Here is a 22,071-nt window from a genome sequence, read left to right on the forward strand (position 1 = left end):
TATACTGCAGCTACTGCTAATGCTGTTATGGTTGTTGCTGCTATTGCTGCCACAGCTTCTAATGCTGCTACTGCTCCTACTGCTGCTGCTGCTGCCACAGCTGCTAGATCTATTGCTGTTGCTGCTGCTGCTCATGTTGATGTTGCTGCTACAGCGTTCTAGTGCCTCACGATTTGTTCCTCAAGTTTCTTGTACCGCTGAACCATAGACTTATATAGCTGCAATAAAACACAAATTTATAGTGTGCGAACTATGTATGCATGCGCCACGGCTAACTTTCAACTTTGGGTCGCGTGTAACGTAATAGAATACCAGCCATGTGGCAGCCGACGTTATTAAAACATTAAAAAGTAAAGAAGGCAGAATTTATTTCTCTACACAGTAAGTTATCTTATACGCACAGGAACGACGACTAACATGCCAGGAAACGCAGACAGGCTCCACTGCCAACAAAACTTAACAAAAAATCAGCTTCAAGCTGACGTTGTTTGTTGGGGTTTATTTTGCGGAAGCAGTTATGGTTGTTATCTAACCTTCGTTTTTATCGTAACTACATGCGCTGTTTCGTATGTGAATTTACCCGTTATCAGGCTGCACAATCGAGTAATAAAGTAATAACACAAACACATCCTACACTTATATATACTTATACGCTATTTGTATAAAAGATGTGGTCTAATAAAGCTTCAAATCCGAGCATATAAGGTAGTAGTTAGAAATAATTGGGCCCCAATAGTATTAAGCATATATTAGCACGTTGTCTACTAAAACAGAGGAATTGTCACCTTGGTTGCATCTGGATTTGGCTGCGCTGCAACTGCCATGTTGAGCTTTGACATCGTTACCACGTCATAGTAGGGTATATATGTGCTTCTAGAATTAATCCAACCTGTCACATCAAATTTATGATTGATTATATGTTTAGTGGCTGCTATTATCAATCTAATATAAAAAAAATTAATTATTATATATATATATATATATATTAAATATAAATATAATATATAGTATATACTTCCATCTTGTGTAGTACCTTAAACGTTGTCTCAAATACAGTTTCCCACACTCTGCACAAACTTCCCAGCTAAATTGGACTATTTGCGACTGGTCACACTAGATTTGCTTCTAGCCTAGATCTAAGCCCGACAACGGGCGAATAAAATGATCGCAGGCATCATGTCACGCACCGTGCTTCGCTCGATACGCGCACCCCAAGCAGGCAGAGTTTGGCTCCGACGTCACGTAGACGGGCGCTCCGAACACGTCAGCGACGACCTATCATCCACCACCGCCAAGAACAAAGAAAGCTGAATGTGAAGGTCACATTGAGATCCAACCTTGCGCGTGGATCACTGACGATCGTCTGCGCGTCTCTCCACGTCGAGCGGTGCGCGGAACAATGACGCAACCGCGGGCAGACCGCCCGAAGCCGAGCTCTTCGCTCGGCGAACGAGGGTCGCGGGGGTTACGAGGTCCCCCCAGGATCCGCGCGGGGGCGACAGCCGGCGTTGATCTGCAGAGACTACGTCGGCCGATTGCCGCATCATCGCGTGGCCCCTCGAGGGAGGGTGAGGCTCGCGCGCACGATCGGTTTTCGTGTCAGCGCGCACGATCGGTTTTCGTGTCAGCGCGCACTCGAAGAGACAGGAATGTAGATAACGCGTGTCTGGTTCCGCTTTGCGCGGAATCGCTCGTGCCCCAGATATGCCCTGCAGCGTCTGCAGACGTTGTTACGATTTACTGTGATTACGTCGGTGAATAAATTTGAGAATTTTTGTACCGTTTCGTGTACTCGACTGAAGTAATCCATATTTGACACGCCCCCATCTCCTGTGACTGCCTGTTCTGGCGTCCTTCTTCGTGCTGTTCCGAAATTGTATCCTGCGTTTATCACCAAGATCCGGTACGCCGAAGTCACGTTTCTAGTTTGTTCGTAGCTCGTAATTTAATGTTCTCCGATTCACGCGGGCCCCTTTTCTTCGCTGGATATTCTGTCTCATGCGAGATGCTTACAACGTCACTGCATAGGCTTGGGGTCATGAAGTGGAAATGAAAGGCCACAATCGCTATCTGCGTGGGTGCATCCCACGCAGCCAGACACCATTTCAACCGTTCGAAGAATTTTCGCTCCTCATCGCTTCCACTCACCTGTAGTATGGCTTCATTAGACGAGGCACCACCTGTCACTATGATCTTCGTGTCATCACCTGTTGATTAACATTCGAAGACGAGTTAAAGAGCGTATCGATCTAAGAGATGCTATATGTACAAGCAGTATATTACACTCTATATATTTTCTACACGACACGATTACATAAACATTGCACTACTATCGCGTGTGTCATAGTGAATTCATTCTTACACTATCTATCATTATAGTCGGTATACGTACGTATCTCTACTCCCAGGTCTCCACAGTAAGACAGTCTGGCCAGCATCTGTCCTTCAATGACCGCTCTGACCTCAACCTCGGCGGAAAAACCGTAAACCTGAAACGGCGACAAAAATTTCGAATTTCTGAATTTTTTTTATACAAAATTCAAGAGAATTCGCTATCACAAGTGAGTCGAAAACACGAGAATGCTACTCTAGTGAATGAATACGTGTCATTCCCACACAGAAAAAAATCTCTCTAAACTGATATTTCTACTCTTCACTTGCAAAGAAGATATCACATCTGAATCTAATTGTGATGAAGCAAACGTGAGAAAAAAGTAGCTTACAAGTGCATTCTGGTTGTTGAACCTGTACACGCCGTTGGCACACGGTGTAATCTCTTGCTCATCAAAGTAAATGCCTGCAACAACGACAACGTGGGGTGAAACACGGCGCACGACAAGTGAATGACTCTCTTGCGCCCTCTACCAACAACAAACGTGGCAATAGAACCAAGGCTTTCCACTTCATGCAATCGAGTAGCCTCTAACATGGCTACATATACTATTACGTAGCAATAGTTGTATGTAGTACGAGTATGTACACTAGTATGTAAGAATAGCATGTAGTACTAGTATTAGTACAAATATTCATATGTAGTAGTAGTACAAATATTCATATGTAGTAGTAGTACATAGTACGACTACATATACTAATATGTAGTAGTAGTATGTAGCATGACTACATATACTAATATGTAGAAGTAGTATATAGTAAGACTTCATATAATAGTATGTAGTAGTTGTATATAGTATGACTACATAATATACTAATATGTAGTAGTAGTATGTAGTATGACTTCATATACTAGTATGTAGTAGTAGTATATAATATGACTACATATACTAATATGTAGTAGTAGTATATAATATAGTAAGACTTTATATAATAGTATTTGGTAGTAGTATGTATTATGACTACATAGACAAATATGTAGTAGGAGTATGTACTATGACTTTATATGTAATAGACTAGTAGTACCATGGTAGTAGTAATTAGTAGTTGTATGTAGTCTTAGGAGTATGTAGACTAGTATGTAGGACCCAGCGTATATCTCGTACATACCGATGTGGCCATTGTTTCCTGCTGGGGTCGATTTCAGAAGACGGTCGAATGTATCCCATGATCCTTCAGCACAACTGTCTCTGATCTTCTCCCTCGTCAACGACCCGTTCTTCCATCTTAAATCAAAGGAGCACACGGTGAGCGTTAACGGCCGATGCGGGTATTCTAGGAAGGCAAGTCAGCCTGTTATAATCCCCTGCTGATGACCGCACAGCTGGCGTGGGTTAAACTGCGTACCATAGGGTCTAGCTAAGGGCTCCCGCCTTCACATTCCAATATACATCGCATCAGGGTATGATAATTCCATGTGCATTCCTGCATGCACCTAGTGCCAGGTAACCCTCTTAAAAAATATGAAAAACATGAAGCAGCAGAAGTAGAAGAAGATGGGGATGATGATAATGAAATTGACGAAGAAGAAGAAAAAATAAGAAAAACAAGATGTCAACAATGATTACAAAGAAGATGAAGACAACGACAATAAAGACAAAGAAGAAGAAGAGGAGGAGGAGGAGGAGGAGGAGGAGGAGGGGGAAGAGGAGGAGGAAGAAGACATACGCGTAAATTTAAATGAAGCCAAGAGAAACCACAATTTTACTAATAACACTTACACGAGCATGCCCATGTAGGTGTACTGATTGGTTGGATTCACCAAAATTGCCGAGCAGGATTCATGCGGGTTCGGCTTGTCCAGGCTAGCAAACACCGTGTCACTGGTCCCAAGAGAAAGTATGATGTCACGATTCCCCGACAACAGTCCTGCCAGAGAGGCTGCAGATGACAGAAACCATGGCAACTAGTCAAACATACTCTGTTTTTACTGTTTTACTACCCATAGGTACTAAACTCTGCCCGTCTAACAGAAACTATGGCAGCTGTAGTAACATATGCTTTCAATTTTTACTAGCTATATGAATCTAACTAAGCTTGACTACCGGATACATCTAATGGCGATGACGATGATTGTTAGTCTATCAATGAACGTGAGACATATGCAGGTGAGCAGCTCAAACACACATCGCACCTGGATTATCACCGGTGAATGCAATAACACGACATTTCGGATGGAAGCCATATCTGTCGACCATGTATTGGCTGATCGGACCCTGCATATTGCGTAATAATAATACATACTTATAGATAGCAATGTATCATATGATATATCTATATATGTATATGTATACATATATATATATGTACGTATATATATATACGTATATATATGTACGTATATATATGTACGTATATATAGGTACGTATATATATGTACGTATATATATATACGTATATCTATGTGTATATACACCGATTCCCCCATTAACATCGTAGTTAGATTCATGAAAACCGCGACTTAATATTATTGTGTATGTATATATGTATATACAATAATACATAATAATGTACCATAATAGTTTAATAGTTGTTCAGTTGAATTACAAACAGTTAAGATCATGATTTTCACAGACATTAACACATCCTGCATGAAGTGTACGTCCCTTGCCATTAGAAAAAGACTCAGCTCATAAAAAGGGGCTAGTAACCGTAACCAAGCAGCTTAGGTCTTCTGGCAGGAACAGACTAGACAACTATAAGTTTAATGCTCACCACATCACTGTGGGATGGAACAGGGGCTCCGAGCTTTGCTTCCAAACTTCCATCAGGTACGCACGCCTGCAATAAATCCACAAGCAAAACCCAAGGAAAACCCATTAGTTCTAATTGGTATACAAACAACAGCTGTTGTGTTGTGTGATTGTATGGCAATGCAACAATGCTTCACCTTTCACCTTGCCAGACTCTTCATCCACGGCCATGCCAGCAAATCTTCTTCTGCCTCACTAAACCAGCAATTGCTCGCTGTAGTCACAACTCAGTTAATAGGCAACCTTATTTCCCGGTGCTTCTCTATTCACGGAAAAAATTTCATGTGATAACATTTGCATAAATCGTTCGTAAGTGGCGCGCTGGACTTAAAAGAACATGATCTGACATTTACAGGTGCTACGAATACATGTAATTATCAGCATACCGTACGCACAAAAACCAGAGATCCTTAAGTTATGTGTGCCGGCAAATCGCTGTGAAATATATCACCATGTGGCTGTAAGCTGACCAGCAAAACGCCAGTGCCCAAGCCCTATCAAACATTGGTGGGTGAACTTTGGGACCAATAAGACAGTGCGTGAGAGCACGGATGTGTGTACAGCTGCGGTGCATAAGAAACCTGGGGCCGGTGTCACAAAGTGTGATTAACTTTAATTATAATGAAATCACTAATCATTCCGTAATTATGATTAGTTAATCATACTTAAAAATCTGTTTCACGAAGTGATTTAATTACATATTAAACTAATCACATTATTAGCCGACTTAAGCATGAATTACACTGTATTCAAAATGGCAGACAATGCAAAAAGTACCTGCAAAACGGTACCTGAAAAGGAATTAATTTGCAATTATAATTACTAAATTATTACAGCTAATCTTAGATAAATTAAATTTCCTTGGGATATAATGGAAGTAAAATTTCCAATTGTAAAATCTGCAGCCTACTTACTGTTTGCCAGCGAGCTAGTACTACCTACATACTACTACTAGTACTAGCAACTAATTATGATTAGTGGATTTAATCATGCTCCTGAGTAGAATTAAATATTGAGATTAACTTAATCATGATTAAAGTTAATTACGCTTCATGAAACACTCACTTCAATTTAATTACGGGAGGTTATAATCATGATTAGTGATTTAATCATGATTAAGGACTTAATTACGCTTCGTGAAACCGGCCCCTGCAGATTAGGCGCCTTTAAGACTGCCTGGGCCTCACGCACCTGCAGACATTCTGTGCTCCACTTCTTCGTCCAGATGTCGAGCAGGTTCATTCCCGAGCCGTCCGAATAATCGATCGGCGCGTAGTCTCCGAGGAAGATCGACGCTCCGAAGCTACTCACCAGGGAAATGCGCTGCGAGGTAGAAAGAAAATTGCGAAAATTGCGGCGGGACCCAGTTTATGTCGACCGTGCGGTTCGGTGGAGGGATGTCAGTACGGATGTCAATCATTCGCAGGTGCAGACATACATCAAATACATTAAACGACTGCTGCTGAAGCACGATGATGTTCCAGCAACACCTACAAGAGCTCACGCCCACAAAACTTCAAATGTATTGTTTGGGGGACATCGATACAGTTACGAAACTTCTCTCTGATCGTCATTGTTACGTCTACCTCAAGGCGGCTCGCTTAGCACTAGGTAGTGCATGCTTGGATAGTGATTTACTATCAAATCATCATGAAAATTAGGATGGATTCCTGTTTTAGAAATGTACTCATCACACTTGACTGTTACATCCGATTTCTTATAACCAACACACTTAAAATCTCATTTTACTCTCACGCAAATCAGTTATTGTCAGCTAACCCACGCACCTCGGTATTGCTGAATCCCATCGATTCAGTCTCGTATAACTTTGCAATCTGGTTTCCAGTCAGTCGTGTCTGTGCCGAGCTACCGGTGATGAAGGCTAACCTCTGTAAACAGATTAAAGCAATGGGATCGGGCGTACAAAGATGCCACGAATATACGTGAGTACCAGTAAAGCACACATGCAAAAACAATAATTGATACTTGTGTGTGCCTCTGAAGTGTTATAAAATGCACTGACATGTGCTGTAACTTGATCATTAAAACAACCCCGTTAATTAAGCAAGTCCCTGTCAATCACCAGTTGATGGGATCCTGGGCCAAATTTGAAAGTGCCTGAGAGCGCCCCAATGCCAGATTTTGTCCCAGTAACACATTGAAGAATATCAGGCAATTTTGCAGTACAATCTACGTCAACTATGCAACGTGCAATATTTAAATTTTAACGACGAATACACAATTACATGGTCGAGCTGATGCATACGATCGTTACTAAAATGTATCGAGAATACCGATGTATCGATGATACCTGAGCACCGCCTAGCTGGCTCTCTAAACGTCTGCACCATTTGTCTGTACTGGAGTCCATCCATAGTGGTGAATCTGGTATACTAAACGATGCCTAAAATTGCAAGAAAAACTACCACTTTCCAATTGCACCATGCAGGAGGTATATGCGGTTGTGACAAAATGAGGCGTGCGCACACATTCCTCGAATCAATGGGCGAGGAGATTTGTATGCATAAACCACTGATTACCGATCTCTATCGTCCAAACATACGCATACCCTAGATGTTTTCATGGCAATCGGATATTCTCTCTATATACCGATACAGAGACTCAGTATATATACTTTCATTCTCTGGCCATGTATAATCACCACAACTAACAACGACAATGCTACATACCGACAGCTGATCATGCAATGTTTTCTCAGCCTTAAGATTCTGCAGAGTGGCCCTGGCTTCTTTCGCCCAGTAGACGCTTCCATGTTGCTGAAAGGTATGGTTCAATTCCAAATATATAACAGCTATAATATTAACAAAAATTATGAATGTGCAACTAATTTTCAAATTTGATGAGATTTTTTTTTACATAAACCTAGAGAAAATAACACGTGCTCAACTTTCTGCAAACACAATGGAATCTCCAGTTTATCAGCTGGTATACTCAGGGGGAAATGTATCCACGTGTAATAATCCGTTTCATTATTGAAAGTTTTAGAAACACACATCCGATGACCAATACCTGCCCAGTACCAGACACTGCAGCAATCCTGGCAAAGTCGACCCCAGACCGCTTCATCTTGGTTAAAGCTAAATCGATGGCCTTCACCCATAATGCAGTTGGTGTTGTAACGGTCAGTCTATCATCGTGTATGTGGACACCAGCGTGGGTACTATAAAAATGATATATGCAACGATGAAATAACACGAATGACACCCAAAAATGACTTTGAACCCACGGCTTGCTAGCTAATACAAAACAGTTAGCTATAATTTATTTATGGTGCCAATTATATAATGCTGTCTAATGGAGTTTTTGTCTTAATTTGCACATTGCAATTTGCATGCTACACTCTCCAATTGTTTATGAATTAATAAGGCAGATGGGGTCGTTGTCGTATCAGGTACTACAGATATGTACCCGAGGTAGTTTTAGGTTGTTTCGTATTATGTTTATATTTTATATGAGGTATGTTTAGGGTTAGGGTTAGGGTTAGGGTTAGGGTTAGGGTTAGGGTTAGGGTTAGGGCTAGGGTTAGGGTCTGGTACACTTTGTGTATACATATATGTACCTCGGGTACATATCTGTAGTACCTGATATGACAACGACCCCTTGAGCATTAATAAGTCGATCTTGATCACCTGAATTCCGGTAGCTCTGTGTCAAACAGAATAGTGTCTTTGTATTGAATATTCAGCTCATTGTCAACAATGATCACCTTTACCTGAAAACATGTGTTAGTTGTTATAAAACCTGTTGTTATTAAACCAGTTGTTATTAAACCTGTTATATGTACTGTATAGTGTATTATTAGGAAGTGTCTAAACAACCGGATCCGGTTTCGGTATCCTGAAAACTAAACAACCGGCTCTCTTCTCTGATTGGCTAATTTTGTCACTATTTTATTTTTTATTATTTTTGGCTAATTTTATTTTATTTTAGAATTAGGGATAGGGTTAGGGTTAGGGTTAGGATTATGGTTAGGGTTAGGGTCAAGGTCTATATCTCTAACCTTCAAGTTGGTTTCAGTTGCTCAACGGTAGAGGCTTTCGCTTCGTGATAGTAAGGGATCGACCGTGTTCGAACCCCATAAGATGTTTTTATTTTCCTCTGCTTTCTGTATTTCTTTGTATTTCATTATTTTTTTTATTCATTTATTTGTTCTGTAACTTTTGTTTATGTTCGGAATTAAATATATTTCTTTATGTTTTGCATTAAAAATTGTCCTGTTATGTTCGGAAACTGACCAATCAGAGAAGAGAGCCGGTTGTTTAGTTTTCAGGCCTCCGAAACCGGGTCCGGTCGTTTAGACACTACCGTACAGGGTTCTCCAAGAGCACTTATAGCCTGGCGGCCCGCCAGGCTATCGTCGAGCCCCGCCATCCTAAAATTCACCTGCCACTCTAAATATCATAGCCGCCATGCTAAATATCATAGCCCCCGGACCCCCTAGCACGCAAACCGCCTTCGGCGATTTGCAACTATAGGACCGTAAAGGCAGCACCCGCAATGCTATAATGAAAAAGCTTGAAGAATCCTGACGTATTATGTCTACGGGTACGTGTAACGGGTACGGGTATGTGTACGGGGACGGCTGGGTGTGGTCTGGAAGAATTTAGAGCAAGCTACTATAAAGTAGCGAGATTTCGAAGCTGCTATCATTAATACTATCCAGAATGGTTCATGCTGGCTATGGCACTAGTCATATTTTAGACAGAAAGCCATGATATTTACTTGGCTGTGGCTATGCGACCGGTTCCGGACGAGGAGCCGCTAGGCTACGCGTCCGGACATCCATCTCACACAGGAAGCTTGCGACACGTACACGCATGATTGCGCAATGGGACGCTCTGGTGATTGCCGTGTGTGTGTGTGTGTGTGTGAGAGAGAGAGAGAGAGAGAGAGAGAGAGAGGGAATGGGAATGTGTACGTGTGTGTGCATGTATGCAGGAGAGAGAGAGAGAGAGAGAGAAAGAGAGAGAGAAGACGAGAGAAGAGCGAGGAGAAGAGAGGAGAGAGGAGAGAGAGAGAGAGAGAGAGAGAGAGCAAGAGAGAGAGAGAAGAGAGAGAGACGAGAGAGAGAGAGAGAGAGAGAGAGAGAGAGAGAGAGAGAGAGAGAGAGGGGGGGAATGGGAATGTGTATGTGTGTGTATGCGTGAGAGAGAGAGAGCTGCGCGCGTGTGTATGAGAGCGCGAGAGAGGACGGATGAAAGGATAGACGGCACTCACCAGAGCGTCCCATTGCGCAATCATGCGTGAACGTGTCGCAAGCTTCCTGTGTGAGATGGATGTCCGGACGCGTAGCCTGGAGGCTAGGCGACCGGTTCCAGACGCGTAGCCACTTCGTATTTACTTGCCTGCTGGGTGCTGATTTCAAAGCCAAAAAACAAACAGTCAACGTTAGTCTGTTGTTCCATGTTTTGACAGTGCTAGCATAAACTCCCCAATGCGTATGCAATACTCTTATCCAACGATTGAACCCTAAATAGGCTATAATAACACAGTGATTGCCGATTTATACAATAATGAATAATATTGCGACTAAAATGGACTAAAACAACAAGTCTGATTGTGCGCAGACATGTTAGCTTAACCAAAGACGCGGATAGGAATGCATTCCAGTCTTTACTAGATCAGTCTTTAGTATATGTATTTACATTGATATTTCATTAAGGTTTGCATTAGGATGATAAGTGAAGTAAATGATACTACTGTTAAAACAGTGCACAATGTAGGGCATATATTGCAATATAAGGAATGGACTTTTGCCCTTTTGCCGCCGTAACGACCTAAATGATAAGGAATACTTCACGTAGATGGCGCGCAGTCCGTGGCAGAGTGATTCTGTCAACCAAAGATTTTGCTGTCAACACACTGCTGAAACTTTCCAACTGTTCAACCACTGTTTTGCTGCAGGAAACTGTATGATCTGAGACAATTTATTACTGGCCCATCTTTTAAGCGGTGTGTTGTCAAGTTGTATTATTTAACGCGTGAAAATAAAACAGCGTACTAATCTTGATTCACTGTCGGCATATCTGTAATCTGATATCATGAACTCACTTCACCGTCACGGTCCTTGAGTCCACAGGTACAGCCACAGGCACTTGGAACGTCTCAATAAAAAAAGAAGAAGCCAAACACGAAATGTATTTACTACCAAAGTCTTAATGTTTCTCTACTCTATTTCGCCTATAATCACATGTAAATGCCGGTCAAATGCTCATCTGCAACTCACAAGTACACCGCACGCTAACTGCTGCACACTGACACATAAATTAAATATATAGTATACATATACATATAATATAGTATTAAACTATTAATACACTATATATTTATATGTCAGTGTGCAGCAGCTAGCGTGCGGTGTACTTGTGTGTTGCAGATGAGCATATGACCGGCATTTACAGGTGATTATAGGCGAAATAGAGTAGAGAAACGTTAAGACTTCCCGGTTTGGTAGTAAATACATTTCGTATTTATTTACTTTCTTTAATTTTTATTGAGACGTTCCAAGTGCCTGTGCTTGAGTCCTTCTTCTTTGCTGAACACGTACCCGTCAAAAACCTGTTGCATTGCTACAAATTAGACCATATGTAGTCTTTCACGCTATATACTAAGTCTCAAAGTAACCTGCTAATGATCCTAACCCTATCTCAGACACAGTAGTTCATGCAGTTACAACTGAGTGACGCTTGTATTTATTAAACACTACATAGTACATGGCTTCATCAATAGTTTCTCTACGTGTGTAGTCCCTTTGCTCCTGCCTGTACCTCTACCTGTAGCTCTACATCTACCTGTAATTCTCCATGTAGCTCTACATCTACCTATACCTCTACCTGTAGCTCTACATCTACCTATACCTCTACCTGTAGCTCTACATCTACCTATACCTCTACCTGTACTTCTACCTATACCTCTACCTGTACTTTTACCTGTAGCTCTACATCTTCCTATACCTGTACCTGTAGTTCCACCTGTTTATAAACACTGGATATAGCCTTTTAAGTCTTGTTCCTGTACCAGGAGTGGGAGTGAACAGGATAAACAGGTTGAGCTAGACAATAGCCTCTTGCCTTAAACCTGCAGGCTTTATTACTCAGATGTGGTAGTTTACACAACTGTGTAACGTGTTAAAACATCACTTGAATATTCCACGATGTACTCCCAGTAGATGTTTGCCTCCTCTATTCTGAGTGTAAGAAATCTATATCACCCTTATAATGAGCCAGAATTTGTGTATTACAATATTTATAATAATAAAACATTAATTATGTACCGAACTTCATTATCTGTCTGTTAAAGTTCCTGTGCACTTTGGGCTATTGTTGAATAATCAACATAATACTTGGTTTCGTGTAAAGTAACTCTTGTATTTGTGAGTGATGAATCTAAAAAAAATGTTAAAATCTATGTTCCAGGTCTGCAGGCTAGCTAACAGACCTGGCTCGCTCATTTGTTCGCTCCTTGGTCTCGAGGGCTAAAATGAGTTTTGACGCCGTAGCAGACGTTGACATTGATCCTAAGGGGCGATTCAAGTACATCCTCGTCAAGGTGTTCAAAGACGATGATCTGAAGAACTTTAAGTACATTGTTAGAGGATATTTGCGAGCAGGATACCATGGTAGGTATGCCCATTGAAGTTCAATGCCAATCATGGTGTGACGAACAATTAATTTGTTGTTGCATTTCCTCGTAGCATTTTGCGAAATGGTGGTTTTTTTCATGTCGGCATCTTACCCCCAGTGATTTTACCCACAATGTCTCTCTCTCCTCACAATGTGTGAGAAAAGAGACTATGCTGGATGCATTCACACCAAGCATGGGTTACTGTTGATGTAGAACCAACTTGAGATATTTTGTCTCCTCCCCCTGCGCCATCATCCTAGGTTAGTGCATTTATGAGGACTATGACCTCATTAGAGTTTCGTATGTGTAACACATAGCTTTGCCTTGGTAAGGTGATGTCTTGGAGGAGGTGGAGCCTGGAATCAGGAAGGCAGGACTTGATGTGTTCTGCACGGGTGGAGGAAGGATTGAGCACGATCCCACCGCCAAGACTCTCAAAGTTTACGGACACTCGACGGTATTGACCTTGTTGTGGCTACTTGGCAACATTCTCAGTGTTTCCGCTACACAAACATGGCATGAAGCATTAACTGAGGGTCACGTGTCACAGAGCGAAACTTGTTATAAAGGTCTAGATTTGATGTAGTAAAAGTTACAGTGAGTAAGCAGTAAGTGAGTAAGTTTGATTAGGTAGTACATTCAATAATTCATTTTCATGTCTGTTCGTAATACGTGTGCAGTATCCATTCGTCTATCTTTTTTTGCTGTAGGGATATGGGAAGGCAGATCATGAAATATCAGTGGAAATCTTGAAGAAGAAATACCCGGAATACAATATTACCTGTTCAGATGATGGATACTGAAATATGAATCTACGCTAGGTCCTGTAATGGCATTATCACACTGTGTTGCTAGCATCCACGAGGTAATAGTTAGACAAATTAAATTATGTGAAGTAGCGTATAGACGTTTTTTTTTTATCCCCGAGTGATGTGATTTATTTCAAGAAACCATGATGAAATCTATAATAGCCTATTGCAACCTATACGATAGGTATGCTCTAAAAGAGATAGTGAGAATAAGCTGAGGTTCTATATGTAGTTTAAACTTGCAGCTTCTGGCACGTGCGTACAAAATGAATTGCGAACGTGTAAGTTTATACGTAGAACGTCTATTGGCAACTAACGTTATAACCGAGAGAATCTATTGTTTTCTATGAATGTGGATTGTTTTCATCATTAAATTTTATATGTTACATTTGCCTTCTTTTTACATTTATCTCCAGGCCAGTTGCATAATTAAAATATGAAGGTAATGTGACAGCTCCTTTATATTTACAACCACAACCCTATTAAATTCTAATGTAAATCAAGTGATATATTAGCTTACAATGTCAGCTTAATAACAGCAATATAATCTAGTGTAGTAATTTTTTATTTATAATCAAGCGAGCATAATACCTGTCCTGTCGTATAATGGGAGGATAAGGATTATGCTGTTGCTGCCACCATAGTAGATAATTAGTTTGTCATACAATGTTACATTATAATGATACAATGTTATTAGACAATAAGATGTAATTATCTTACTTTTTAATAACAGTGTTGCCTGTCAGAAGGCAGGTGAAGCAGACATGTGTACCCTAGGTGTAGTAAATGCTGTAAGCATACACACACACACACACACATCATGGAACTATCTCTAACAGTGCTGTCTGTCCGGGAGAAGCAAACGCAGATACGTGCATCGTAGCTGTGCTAAATGCCGTAAGCGCACACGCTCCTCATAAAACTACCTCTGACAGTCTCTCTCTCTCTGCGGGGGAGGCAGACGCAGACAGACGCGTGCCCTAGTCGCGAAAAAAAACACCCGCCGCCGCCGCCTTCCCGCGACACTTCTCGACGCGTCCGACGAGGTGTGCGAACGCCGCCCACACGCGCGCGTCCCGCGTGCACACGGCGCCGCCGCCGCGCACCCGCTGGTGCCGTTCCTGCGATTCCGTCGGTGCGTAGGCAGCGCCCACTCCGCCCGCGGCCGCCGCCGCCGCCGCCGTCGCCGCCCACTTCGACTGGTCGGCGAGTCTCGTCGGAAGGCTCGACCGCCGGCGACCGGCTCAGGTTGACCGTCCTGCCCACGGTTCTCGCGCGGTAGGGGGCGCACACGAGCCTCGCCAGCTTGCCGGCGCCGTGGTTCTGCACGTTCCTCGGCGAAAATAGAGCACACAGGAGACGCCGAACGGACGCGGACGCCATCCAGTCGGACGATCCGCTGTAGATGATACTTGCGAAAGATGGTGACAGAGAGCGGTGCGAGGAAATACAGACGAGAAGTGGATGATGCAAACGGAAAAAACATAACAAAAAAATACGTATGGAAAAATACATAGGAAAAGAATCGGGAAGGAGCTTCAAACCTCGTGAACGGCATAATGTGTATGTAGGCTGAGAGAGAGACACTGCAGATCAGCAGCAAAGAGTGTAGCGTTGCTCTGACTCTCCATATAACCCGGTAGCTCTGACTGTGGGGAGTAGCAAATCTGTCTTCGACATCCTCCGTTAGCGTGGTACCCCATCGGGGGTATAGAAGGGCCTGGTGTCGGGTCTACAAGGTGTGGATTCTAGCATTTACCTACCCCACACGCTTTAGCTGTTTTCGCCATGGGAGTATCAGAACGGCCTGGGTCAGCGACGTACAAGGTGTTGATTCTAGCATCTAACTACCCCACGTTAGCTGGTACCCAATGCTGCGGGCTATAGAAGGCCTGGGTCGGGGTCTACAAGGGTTGTGATATCTAGTGCATACCCGCACGGTTAGCTGTACCCAGATGGGGTATGAGAAGGCACTGGGTCAAGGACTTACAGTGTGATTCTGCAATTCGGGTACCCCACGTTAGCGTACCCATGGGGTTAGAAAGGCCTGGGTCGGGTCACAAGGTGTGATCTAGCATTCTACCCCACGTTAGCTGTACCCATGGGGGTATAGAAGGCCTGGGTCAGGTCTACAAGGTGTGATTCTAGCATTCTACCCCACGTTAGCTGTACCCATGGGGGTATAGAAGGCCTGGGTCAGGTCTACAAGGTGTGATTCTAGCATTCTACCCCATGGTAGCTGTGACTGGGGAGTAGAGAAGGGCCTGGGTCAGGACTACAAAGGTGTGGTGATTCTCATGTTCTAATCCCATGGGTAAGCTGTGCGACTGTGGGAGTAGAGGAGGCCTGGTTTAGCACTACGGGCTGCGATTCCATAAGTCAAACCACCAGTAGCTGTGACCGTGCGAGCTAGAAGAGACCTGGCACGGACCACAACCGTGCGACAATCGTTCACCTCAACGCCGACTCACCTGCGTCGTACTTGGAGGCCTTTGCGGAGAGTGACAAAGGTTCGCTCAGGGGGCGGCTGGCAGTCGGAGCGAGGCCGAGGCGGCAGCTGCGGGTTCCATGGCCCGGCCTCCTTCGGATGCTGCTCTCCCGGCAGCGACGCCCGGCGCAGCGGCGGGTGGTCCCGCGCGAACAGAAGCCGCGCCTTGCTGTCGTACACCACGGGGTAGGTTTAGAGCAGCTGGCGGGTCGCTGAAACCGTGCAACGGAAAAATGACGACGATTTCGGTCTCTGTCTGTTTCTCTGTTTTTCTGTTTCTCTTTTTTTCGCCCTCTCTCTTTCTCTCTGTCTCACACACACACACACACACACACACACACTCTCTCTCTCTTTCTCTCGCTGTTTCGCTCTCTCTTTGTCTCTCTCTCTCTCACTCTCTCTCTCTCTCTTTGTTTCTTTTCCCCATCTCGCTGTCTCTTTTCCCCTTCTCTCTGTCTCTTTCTCCCTTTCTCGCTCTCTGTCTCTTATCCCTTCTATCTCTCTTCTCATCTCCCTCTTCTCTCTTGCTCTCTCTGTCTCTCTGTCTCTTTTCCCCTCTCTTCTCTCCATCTTCTCTCTCTCGCTCTGTCTCTTTCCCCCTCTGTCTCTCTTCTCATCTCCCTCTTCTCTCTTCTCATCTTCCTCTTCTCTCTCGCTGTGTCTCTCTATATATCTCTCTCTATCTCTCTCTCTCTATCTCTCTATCTATCTATCTCTCTCTCTAATGACATCACTTAGCGAGTGTGCTTGCCGATTTCGCCGAGGGTGCTGTAAGCGTATGTGACACAGAGGAAGCTCTGCCCGTTACGCCGCCCGTTGTGCGGCCAGTAGTAGGTGGCGTTCGTGTAGCCGGGAAACTTTGGCGTGCTGTGCACCAGCCAGAAGCCGGAGTCTCGGTCGAACCCGAGAAAACCTGCGGAAGAACACGAAGTGGAAATAGGGCAATGCGTCCATCCAGTATGTCATCGTCTGAGTTTGATATCCGTGTGATATTAGATGCTAAGTAGATGCTGAAATATCATCCCCTGGTACAAAATGTACAATTTGATCTATTTGGTTAATTTTCCTTATTGTGTCTTCCGTATCAATTGACCTATCCTGGAGTGAGTGACAGGTAGGTCTAGCCAACCAACACTGTGATAGGACGTTCTAAACGACAATGCTTAGCAACGAAGTGCCGCAAAGTCAACAATTTGGCATGGACGCGTGGAAAACGTATAAATTGTTCTAGCTTGACCGACCTAGCAATAGGTATCCAAGGGGCATGGTCATTTCATTTAGATAGATATATCAATAGCAGGGGCGGATCCAGAGGGTTTGGGTGACCAGTTTCCATAGTTATAGTGACAGCTAGGGGGGTCCGGGGGCATGCCCCCCCGGGAATTTAAAAAAAATAAAGCTATATTTGGTGCATTCTGGTGAATTTTGAGGGTCAATTCTGAAGATACCCAGCCTGTGACCGGTTTCTGGAAACCGGTGCAAACCGGCCTAAATCCGCGCCTGAATAATGTTTATGCGTGCACTCGTATCACCTTTTGTGTGTCCGTAATGTTCGGTTGTTGGTCCCTCAGGCAATTCATCATTGTACAGGATGTGCATGAAATCCTAAAAAAACAACGAAAGGAAATTTGACATAAGCCTCGTTTACACGAGACCTCGTATTTATGAAATACGGTATTTGCGAAATACCGAATCTGAGACAAAATACGCGGCTGAGCGTTCACACGCTGATTCGCGGCTCCAGAAATGCCGTATTTGCGAGCTGCGAGCTGCTTTAGTGCGAAATAAACAATGCAATGCGCACCAACTGCCGATAAAATACGTAGACTGGTCCGCGCTCGACAGTTCCACTCGCGTTACACTGGAACTGTCGAGCGTGGACCAGTCTATAAAATTACGCGGCTTCAAGAAATCGCGTTCACACAGAGGGAAATGCGGCTCCACCCAGAGATCCGGTATTTATCTCAAGCACAGCAAATTATTCGGGGTCCTTGGTGAAGCCCGCGTATTTTACAGTCAAATAACCTCTCGACTCCTGTTTCAGATACCGTCATTCTTAGCACGCGCATTTTGCCTCGCTGTGAAGCGCTAAATACGCGGATTTCTTGCTACGTGTGAACGGGCTATAGAAGAGAAGGTCTTTTGCGCCACCTAAAATATATAGACTGTGAAAGCTCAAGAAGTTAGCCTGTCCACCAGAACAGAATGTTTCAGTCACAGCTTACAATATTATTAAAAGTTTGTGCTGCGAAACCCTTCTGACTCCGAAGAAGCCACACTGCCTGCAACCGATCTACTCAACAATTTAATCTCCGTAAATATCTGAAAGCATTGTTCATCAGAGCTTCCACGACAATATTATGAGTAAAATTCATTTCGCCGCAAAATCCGCGATTAACTTTTACTTCTCCGCTAACGTGTCGGCTAACAGGTCGACCACGGGATTTATTGTGGCTATGAATTACTCACATGGGTTTATTTATCATAAAAATATTATTAACGTCTCAAATTCACCTGCGATTTTGCATTGCTTTGTAACTGCTGGAAGAGTAAGCCGACTGGGTTTGTCCGCGAGTCGTGAGGGAGCTTGACCGTATTTGCGCACTTCGGTACGTTGGCGTCCATGTCCCGTCCACGACGGCAGCGAAGCCTGCATCCTTACTGTGTTGGTCACAGGCAGCTTCACAACATGATAAACCAAGAAAGTGAGCCGGCTGCATTTTTTACAACGAATGCGAGGCCGCTAGATGGCGCCACGAACTGGCAAACTATTAACGGCGCAAATCGCGCGCTAGCGTTGACCTCACCTTGACCCGTAGCATTTACATCCGTGATAACCCTTAACCGAATGGGAAGCGACTGCTCTCCCATGTAATAGCTGCTGCTGATTAGAAATTAATAGGAAACCTATTTTTTAATATTCATTATCTATTTCTATGTACTACTGGGCACGGTTGCGTTTTTTGCGTGCAGTAAGGGCATTATGAAGAGGCAGCCCGGCTAAAATATTAAAGCTAACATAAGACCTATAACCACCCGGCGTTTTACTTGAGCTACCGTCAGAAATAGTGTGGATAGATGTCCGAGACATTATCCCACTCGCGCCTACAGCTTGCTATAGCAGCGCATACAAACGACTACGGTTCCCGTCTAAGATGCCGCATCTGCTAGCCGGCTTTGTTACGACGGAGACTGAGGGCCTCGGGCTGATTTGAAGGAACGCAGGCAGAGCAACAGCGTAAGACGTAAAACCTCGTAGCACTGCAGCAAACGCGTGCAGATTGTTTATGGTTATGCCAGTTACACGCGTTCTATCTAGTCTAGGTGCCTGGCCAGTGTCAACTGAGTTGGGTTCCGTTACAGGGCCAATTTAAGACATCAGTCGTACCAGGAATGAGTATATTGTATGACAACAAAGACAATTTGATCTTCGTCCCTTCTGTACACGCACATATGTTAGATACAATAATGTAAACCAAACACAGCTAGGATAGGATCAGGATGTAACCCCACACCTATCCTGTGTTTGGGTTACATTATTGTATCTAGCACATAATATGTATGTATATAAACTATTGTTAGACATGTAGACCATCTTCCCTACAACTAACTCATCCGAGCTGCGAGCCTAACGTTAATACCCACGGTCTTTCCACGTATGACCGTTTCTTGGAGCTATACCTACAACGGAAAGCAGTGCAGCGATGAAAGTGGGGCACATAACTCCGCTCTCAGACTATAGCATACATCTACGCCCGAACACGCGGAAAGTGAGAAACGTTGGTGTACTATACCAGTCGACTGCGTTGTTGTTGACGTCTACGCACGCAGTCTTTGCCTGAGACACAGATGAACATTGCAGCAGCAGTAGTAGTAGCAGTAAGGGCAGAACTACGGCGAGCGCCGCTCTCGGTTCCATGTTTCGCTGTCAAAAGCCTCTCTCACTTGTCAGCTCGCGCGAGATTGTTTTCCTGGGCGTGGCTCGCATAGTGACTATACTCACTACGCGTGCTGCGTGTGGTACGCTTCCCATACAAGGAGCTCTTACCGTGCTCACATAGGTGTCACATTAGAATGATAGCTATATAGTAAACGAATGGTTATGTAGTAGTATGTTTTTATATAGTTGTATAGTAACGTGTGTACGCATGCTATATGTATAAGCAGGGGAGGTATAGGGCCTGGTAATGCAGCCATGCTTTGCCATGGGATGATGGGCGATGCGTCAGGGAAGCAGAAACGATAGAGAAGCCGTTGAAACAATGAGATCTAGGCACGGAAGCGAGATCTTCGTCTTTATATTGATTTTATGATTGATATTGCGTCGTTTGTTAACGAAAGTTTGCTATATTTCCATCGGGGAGGGGGTTCATTATGGTATACGAGTCGACGAATGTTTGCAATTGCATGGAAGTATATATCGTGATGCGTCAAATATATACATCAAATATATATGACAGGTAGACAGGAAATTTTATATTGTAATAAACATGTTTATTACCTCATTCTACTTAAGCATAATCACGGTAAATCGTAAAACAGGGAACGAACTAAAGTACCACACTTTTCTTATTCCAGGTTTTCGTAGAAATGCATGATATTTAAAAACTCATTCCAAAACGAGTTTGTAATTACGTAGTGCTAACTGTCACATTCACCCCGTTTCACGCAATGCACGGTACAGAACATACTATAACTGAAAATTCTGGTTTTAAATTTTCATACGGGAATCCCTCAATCTAACAATAGCCATAATTCACAAATCTTCTCGCTCGCCGTTTAAAATAAACGTCTTTCGCTTAAATACAGCAATACAATGCCGTCTAGCGTTTCTCATAATGCACATTATCTTCCGTTACCTCAAAGAAGAATGCGCTGTGTGGCTACTACTACTACTCAGTAACGTGACACCCGTGCATTTATATAACAAGTCGTAATCTATAATGACCTAAGCACCATTGACATCGTTCACATTTGACACTCATTTCATTCGTTAGACACATCGACATCGTTTCTCGGGTGAGTATACTTTCAGGACAACATATTCCTCAAAACAGTCAACACTCTTCGTCCTTGGCCGATGTTCAAACAAGGAAATGAGAAGGTAAAGTTTCCTTTCTACAGTCGCACACAATTCTAGCCTTTCACAAAACTATATAAAATCGCGCTCGCGTGTTTGTGTCGAACCGCAGCACAAGAAGCGATGGCAAGTGACACATTACTGTACTGCTTCTACGATAAATAGTATGACGCATCGAGACACGATTGCTGGGCGCCATCGCTTTCTGTGAGAGAACGTATCGATTTATTAAGCGTACGCGATCTTCACCATCCATCGGGCTTCGGGTAAATCAGATTTGGAATCATAACATGTGGTCCTTGCTCAGTCACACACGCCCGTGAGGACAACGACAGACGGCAGTATTGATACGGCTTCGCTTCATATCACAATGCGATACCATCTTCACTCGGCCTTCAATGCGGACAGCCAAGTGCAGCCTCGCGGGATCAATATGTACAAAGGAAACGAACGAGAGATAGAGAGATAGAGAGAGAGAGAGCGACTTGTGCGTACAGTTTCGCGTGGCTTCGTAATTGCAAGTGCTGCGCTAGCAGCAGCAGCAGCAGCAGCAACAGCAGCAGCAGCAGCAGCAACAGCAGCAGCAGCAGCAGCAACAGCAGCAGCAACAGCAGCAGCAGCAGCAGCAGCAGCAGCAGTAGCAGCAGTATTAGTAGTAGCACGTTGCTTTAAAAACGCATTTCCTGTCGTGAATAAGTATAAATATTAACATGAATACACGACTGACTGAATGACCGACTGACTGACCGACTGACTGACTAACTGACTGGCTGACTGACTGACTGGCTGACTGACTGACTCACTGACTCACTGACTGAATAACTGCCTGATTAACTGATAAATTGTACATCGATTCCCGGGATATGTACGCGTGAAACTGGCTAGGTATAATGTATATATGTATAT

At 43.6% G+C, this 22,071-nt stretch overlaps 3 protein-coding genes across 5 annotated transcripts in view; 1 reads left to right on the plus strand and 2 right to left on the minus strand.

Annotated features, from left to right (window-relative positions):
• Positions 1–10,743, minus strand: part of LOC106805316 (xylulose kinase-like) — an 11,417-nt gene extending 674 nt beyond the window's left edge. The window contains exons 1-17 of the mRNA XM_014806858.1: positions 10,511–10,743; positions 8,795–8,877; positions 8,175–8,325; positions 7,835–7,921; positions 7,456–7,548; positions 6,932–7,033; positions 6,336–6,467; positions 5,107–5,172; positions 4,526–4,607; positions 4,113–4,272; positions 3,502–3,617; positions 2,724–2,797; positions 2,393–2,489; positions 2,149–2,207; positions 1,188–1,275; positions 786–889; positions 1–218 (exon numbers count right to left, since the gene is read on the minus strand). The exon at positions 1–218 is cut by the window's left edge and continues 674 nt beyond it. Coding sequence (XP_014662344.1) covers positions 159–218; positions 786–889; positions 1,188–1,275; positions 2,149–2,207; positions 2,393–2,489; positions 2,724–2,797; positions 3,502–3,617; positions 4,113–4,272; positions 4,526–4,607; positions 5,107–5,172; positions 6,336–6,467; positions 6,932–7,033; positions 7,456–7,548; positions 7,835–7,921; positions 8,175–8,325; positions 8,795–8,877; positions 10,511–10,570 — 1,614 coding nt within the window. The 5' untranslated portion in view covers positions 10,571–10,743 and the 3' untranslated portion in view covers positions 1–158. The remainder of the gene's footprint in view (positions 219–785; positions 890–1,187; positions 1,276–2,148; positions 2,208–2,392; positions 2,490–2,723; positions 2,798–3,501; positions 3,618–4,112; positions 4,273–4,525; positions 4,608–5,106; positions 5,173–6,335; positions 6,468–6,931; positions 7,034–7,455; positions 7,549–7,834; positions 7,922–8,174; positions 8,326–8,794; positions 8,878–10,510) is intronic.
• Positions 10,744–10,962: 219 nt separating this feature from the next.
• LOC106805318 (14 kDa phosphohistidine phosphatase-like) lies at positions 10,963–13,985 on the plus strand. Of its 3 annotated transcripts, none has more exons than XM_014806860.1 (4): positions 10,963–11,117; positions 12,581–12,783; positions 13,121–13,245; positions 13,499–13,985. In XM_014806860.1, the coding sequence occupies exons 2-4, from the start codon at positions 12,645–12,647 to the stop codon at positions 13,589–13,591; spliced, it is 357 nt and encodes a 118-aa protein (XP_014662346.1). In that variant the 5' UTR covers positions 10,963–11,117; positions 12,581–12,644; the 3' UTR covers positions 13,592–13,985. The 3 variants fall into 3 exon arrangements, with proteins under 3 accessions (XP_014662346.1, XP_014662348.1, XP_014662347.1); XM_014806862.1 differs by having other exon boundaries at positions 10,963–11,075; XM_014806861.1 differs by lacking the exon at positions 10,963–11,117 and adding an exon at positions 11,138–11,244.
• Positions 13,986–16,254: 2,269 nt separating this feature from the next.
• The window catches only part of LOC106805317 (plancitoxin-1-like), a 7,640-nt gene continuing 1,823 nt past the window's right edge, over positions 16,255–22,071 (minus strand). Inside the window, exons 3-5 of the mRNA XM_014806859.1 lie at positions 17,618–17,690; positions 16,837–16,998; positions 16,255–16,297 (exon numbers count right to left, since the gene is read on the minus strand). Of these exons, the coding sequence (XP_014662345.1) occupies positions 16,278–16,297; positions 16,837–16,998; positions 17,618–17,690 (255 nt within the window). The 3' untranslated portion in view covers positions 16,255–16,277. The remainder of the gene's footprint in view (positions 16,298–16,836; positions 16,999–17,617; positions 17,691–22,071) is intronic.

This window comes from Priapulus caudatus, unplaced genomic scaffold, assembly GCF_000485595.1.
Source record: "Priapulus caudatus unplaced genomic scaffold, Priapulus_caudatus-5.0.1 Scaffold109, whole genome shotgun sequence".
NCBI lineage: Eukaryota > Metazoa > Priapulida > Priapulimorpha > Priapulimorphida > Priapulidae > Priapulus > Priapulus caudatus.

Excerpts from the sequence above, each read along its gene's own strand:
- LOC106805318 (XM_014806860.1), top strand. The coding sequence starts at position 12,645 with ATGAGTTTTGACGCCGTAGCAGACGTTGACATTGATCCTAAGGGGCGA. Across the intron at positions 12,784-13,120 it reads TTTGCGAGCAGGATACCATG|GTGATGTCTTGGAGGAGGTG; the intron begins GTAGGTATGCCC and ends TGCCTTGGTAAG. Across the intron at positions 13,246-13,498 it reads AAGTTTACGGACACTCGACG|GGATATGGGAAGGCAGATCA; the intron begins GTATTGACCTTG and ends TTTTTGCTGTAG.